The sequence below is a fragment of the Chrysochloris asiatica genome, unplaced genomic scaffold (genome assembly GCF_000296735.1).
Source record: "Chrysochloris asiatica unplaced genomic scaffold, ChrAsi1.0 scaffold00549, whole genome shotgun sequence".
Taxonomy (NCBI): Eukaryota; Metazoa; Chordata; class Mammalia; order Afrosoricida; family Chrysochloridae; genus Chrysochloris; species Chrysochloris asiatica.
Genome location: NW_006409067.1, coordinates 395,105 through 399,242, shown reverse-complemented (window position 1 = coordinate 399,242; position 4,138 = coordinate 395,105). Strand labels below are relative to the sequence as shown.

Genomic DNA, 4,138 nt, shown 5'->3' with positions numbered 1-4,138 from the left:
GACATCCTTCTCCAGCGACTGCTCCCTCCTGACAATATGTCCAAAGTATGAGAGGTGAAGCTTAGCCATCCTGGCCTCCAAGGAGCACTCTGGCTGCGCTTCTTCCAAAACCACACCTAATATTGGCTATGAGTTTTCTGACACCACAGATTAATTAGGGATGTTTGCTTGCAACTGAAAAGAAAAGACTGGAATCCAAGTGGAAAATGACAGTGGGTCAACATGTACAATGTATGTAACATAGAGGTGAGTAGAAAAAGGTTGAGAGAGACAAATGACATGTAGCTTGTCTTGCAAGGACAGGGTATCCACTATCCTGAGTTTCATCTTCTAACATCTTGGTCTCGTAGAATTTTTACTGCCCTGGGATCACATTGGAGCCCTGGTGGTATAATGGGTTACTCATTGTGCAAATAATCAGATTGATAAAAACTGTGCTGGGATAATGAGGAACTTTGGATATTGAGCCTCCAGGGATAAGAGACTGAAAATAGTCTGCCTGTGATATCTCACATCAGAATCTTTCCCCTATAAGGCATTATAACAGATGATCCTCTTCCTAAAGATAACCATTTCTAACCAACCAGAAGTCTAGTGTTTCGCTGAGTTCCTCTGGCCTGACTGAGTATAGAACTTCTATCTTCTGTGTTCAGCACAGGTATCAGGCAGGTATCGTTCCACAGAGATGTCAGTGAGGTAACCTAAAACTCCTATTTACTATTTTTTCAGTGCAGGACTTTTTTATTTTATTTTATTTTTTACTAAAGATACAACTAAAGAATGGTGTATATGAAGAAAGTGCATGCAACAAATGCTGGAACTAAGTAACCTTTGGGAATCTTGCTCATCTGTAATTATCTTGCAAGGTTTCCTTATATCTTTACATGAGTATCTAAGAGTTGCTAATCAGCTAATGTCTTGCCCTGTTTCTATGATTGCAAGGTGATTTTCCTATTGAGCAATAATATTACAAACATGACTTTTATAAAATTCTCTGGAAATTTACTGATATTCTTTTGGTGATGGTGGAAAAGGGGTTGTCAGTTTCATCTTACAGACTAGTAACTACTCTATATTTATATTATCTCTAGTTTCTGCCTCTGGTATCTGGGAAAGAAGGTGGAAACTCAGACTGACCCTCAGAATTCCTCTAGAGTCTATTGCTATTGATAAAATTACTAAATATATTAGTCATAAAAACTCAGATACTATAATTTAAAAATGAACACCACCAGCTTTCTCCAGAATAAACAGATATTGGCAACAAGCTATATTAGCTTTAGTCATTGTTTCTATTTATAAATAGCCAAATAACATTCATTAAAATGGTCCCTTTTTTGTATTCCCTATGTTACTCTTCTTGCCTCCCTAAGAATGCATGCCTTCAGTGCTACTGTTGCTACTGCTAATATGGAAACCACACAATTGATTGTCTTGTCATCCATCTTTCAATCAGATTCCTCAATGATATAGAACCCAGAAACCAAACAGTTATTTCAGAATTCATTCTACTGGGAATGTCAGAGGATCGAGAACTGCAGCCCCTCATATTTAGCCTGTTTCTGATCATATACCTGGTCACTGTCATTGGGAACCTGCTCATTGTCTTGGCTGTCTGCTCTGATTCCTACCTGCACACCCCCATGTACTTTTTTCTCTCCAATCTGTCCTTTACTGATATCTGTTTAAGCACAACCACTATCCCAAAGATGCTGGTGAACATCCAGACACAGAATCAGAGCATCACATACAGAGGATGCCTCAACCAGATTTTCTTTGTCACAGTTTTTTGTGCCTTTGAAAATTTTCTTCTAGCACTAATGGCCTATGATCGCTATGCAGCCATTTGTCATCCACTGAGGTACACAGTCATCATGAACTTCTACTTCTGTGGCCTGCTGACTCTACTTTCCTTGTTCATAAGTATGGTGATTGCTCTGCTTCACAGTCTGATGATTTTACATCTGTCCTTCTGCACAGACCTGGAAATTCCTCAATTCTTCTGTGAACTTACTCAGGTCCTTAAAATTGCCTGTTCTAGTACCCTAATCAATACCATATTGATATACTTTGCAGCTTGCATATTTGGTGGTGTCCCTGTCTTTGGCATCATATTCTCTTACATTAGCATTATCTTCTCTGTTTTGAGAATATCATCAGCTGAAGGAAAGTATAAAGCTTTCTCCACTTGTGGGTCTCATCTTTCAGTTGTTTCATTATTCTATGGGGCAGCTTTAAGTGTATACTTCAGTTCAGCATTTTCAAATTCTCCAAAGAAGACAGCTGCAGCTTCAGTGATGTATATTGTGGTCCCTCAAATGATGAATCCTTTTATTTATAGTCTGAGGAATAAGGATATAAAGGTAAGCTTGAAAAAAATATTTAGTAGAATGCATTGTTTTTAGTGATTATGCCATTTCTTCCAATTAGTTAATTATTAAGACCTATAGGGTAGCTATCAGTTGGAACCGACTCCACGGCACATAACAAAAACAACAAATAACTGCTAAATGCTTTCTGCCCATCAGCATCAGAATCAACCACATTCAATCTCATTAAATGCAAAATGACATCATTGTATTTTCTCATTGATTTTAAATGGTTGTGAGATAAAATATCATCATCACCAAAGCCAATTGAGCTAATAACTAAGAGAATCTCAGACACTAATATGCTCAAGAATATAGGGAGCTATTAGAAGGAAGTTCAATAGAAGGACTACAGACATAAAGAGTCTACAGGAAAAGGACAATAGAGCATCATTTGCTATATGTAGTGGCTTTATCAATGGGCTCAAGTGTGGCAACAATTGTGAGGCTGACCCAGGACTGGGCAGTGTTTCTTTTTGTTTTACAAAGGGTCATTATGGATCGGTACTGACTCGATGGCACCTAATAACAACAACAGTGGCTTTATCCTAGGATTAATTCCCCTCATTGTTTCTAATTTCTATAACAGATGCTTAGGTAATACTACACATTATACCCAGAAAGAGAAAAGTTATACTCTTTCCTGGACTATGTTAATATAACTTTTGATTGAGTCATCATAAGTCATGCATCTTGTAGTGGGTTGCCCTCAAAATGAAAATTCCACAACCTAATATTTGAAGTTCTAATGTGGTTCTGTAGAATAAGCACTGGACTACTAACACAAGGTTGGTGGTTCAAATCCACCAGTTACTCCTTGGAAACACTATGAAGGGTCACTAGAAGTCAGTATCATCTCAACAGCAATGAACATTTGCCAAGAGTGAATATCACTGGTATATTATAGTATAAACATTAATTTTTTTGTACAAAGCATCTTTGTAGAGAAGAGTAAGCTTGGATTATCATGATAGAGTTACTTTAACCATATGTGTTCTCACAACAAAGACAGTGTAGAAGAGACAAATATATAACATGTCAGAGGGTATAATAGAAGAAATGTGGCCAAAGAATACTAGAAACCATCAAGCTACTCCTAATGCAGAAAAAAGCAAGAAATGCATTTTCCCAAGTTCTTAAAAGGTAATACACCCTTGCTCATGCCTTGGTTTCTGGCTTCTGTCTTTAAGAACTACGAGATAATAAATTTATCTTTGTAAACAAATAAACTTGTGATTTTTGTTTATGGTAGACAAAGGAAACTAATGTACTCTTTCATCACCAATAAAAATGGATCATATACCTCTTCTTAATATAAATCCCGTGAAGATTCAAAGCCTTAGAAACCCTATACATGGTTGATATCAGTAGGAACAGACTTGGCAGCACATAACAAAAATTTAACTCAAGATATGGGGTTAAAGGGTTACTTTCTTTTTGTTAGGTGCCATGAAGTCGGGACAGACTCACGGAGACCCTATGCACAACAGAACAAAACCTACTGCCCTGTCCTGGGCCAGCTTCACTATTGTTACTATGTCTGAGTCCATCACTGCTGCCATTGTGCCCATCCATCTCTCTAGGGGTTTTCCTTTTTTGCTCTGATCTTCCACTTTACCAAAATGATATCCTTCTCATGACCAATCACTCCTGATAATATGTCCAAAGTATGAGAGATTAAGTTTGATCATCCTATCTTTTGGAGCACTCTGGTTGTACTTCTTCCAACACAGATCTGTTTGTTCTTTTGGCAGCCCGTGGTACTTTTA

The 4,138-nt window shown here is 37.6% G+C and overlaps 1 protein-coding gene across 1 annotated transcript; it reads left to right on the top strand.

Moving 5' to 3' along the window:
- Positions 1-222: 222 nt before the first annotated feature.
- Positions 223-2,405, top strand: LOC102838957 (olfactory receptor 7G2-like). Its single transcript, XM_006877659.1, has 3 exons — positions 223-246; positions 659-669; positions 1,457-2,405. Exons 1-3 carry the CDS (start codon positions 223-225, stop codon positions 2,403-2,405), a joined length of 984 nt encoding a protein of 327 aa, XP_006877721.1.
- The last annotated feature ends 1,733 nt before the right edge of the window (positions 2,406-4,138 follow it).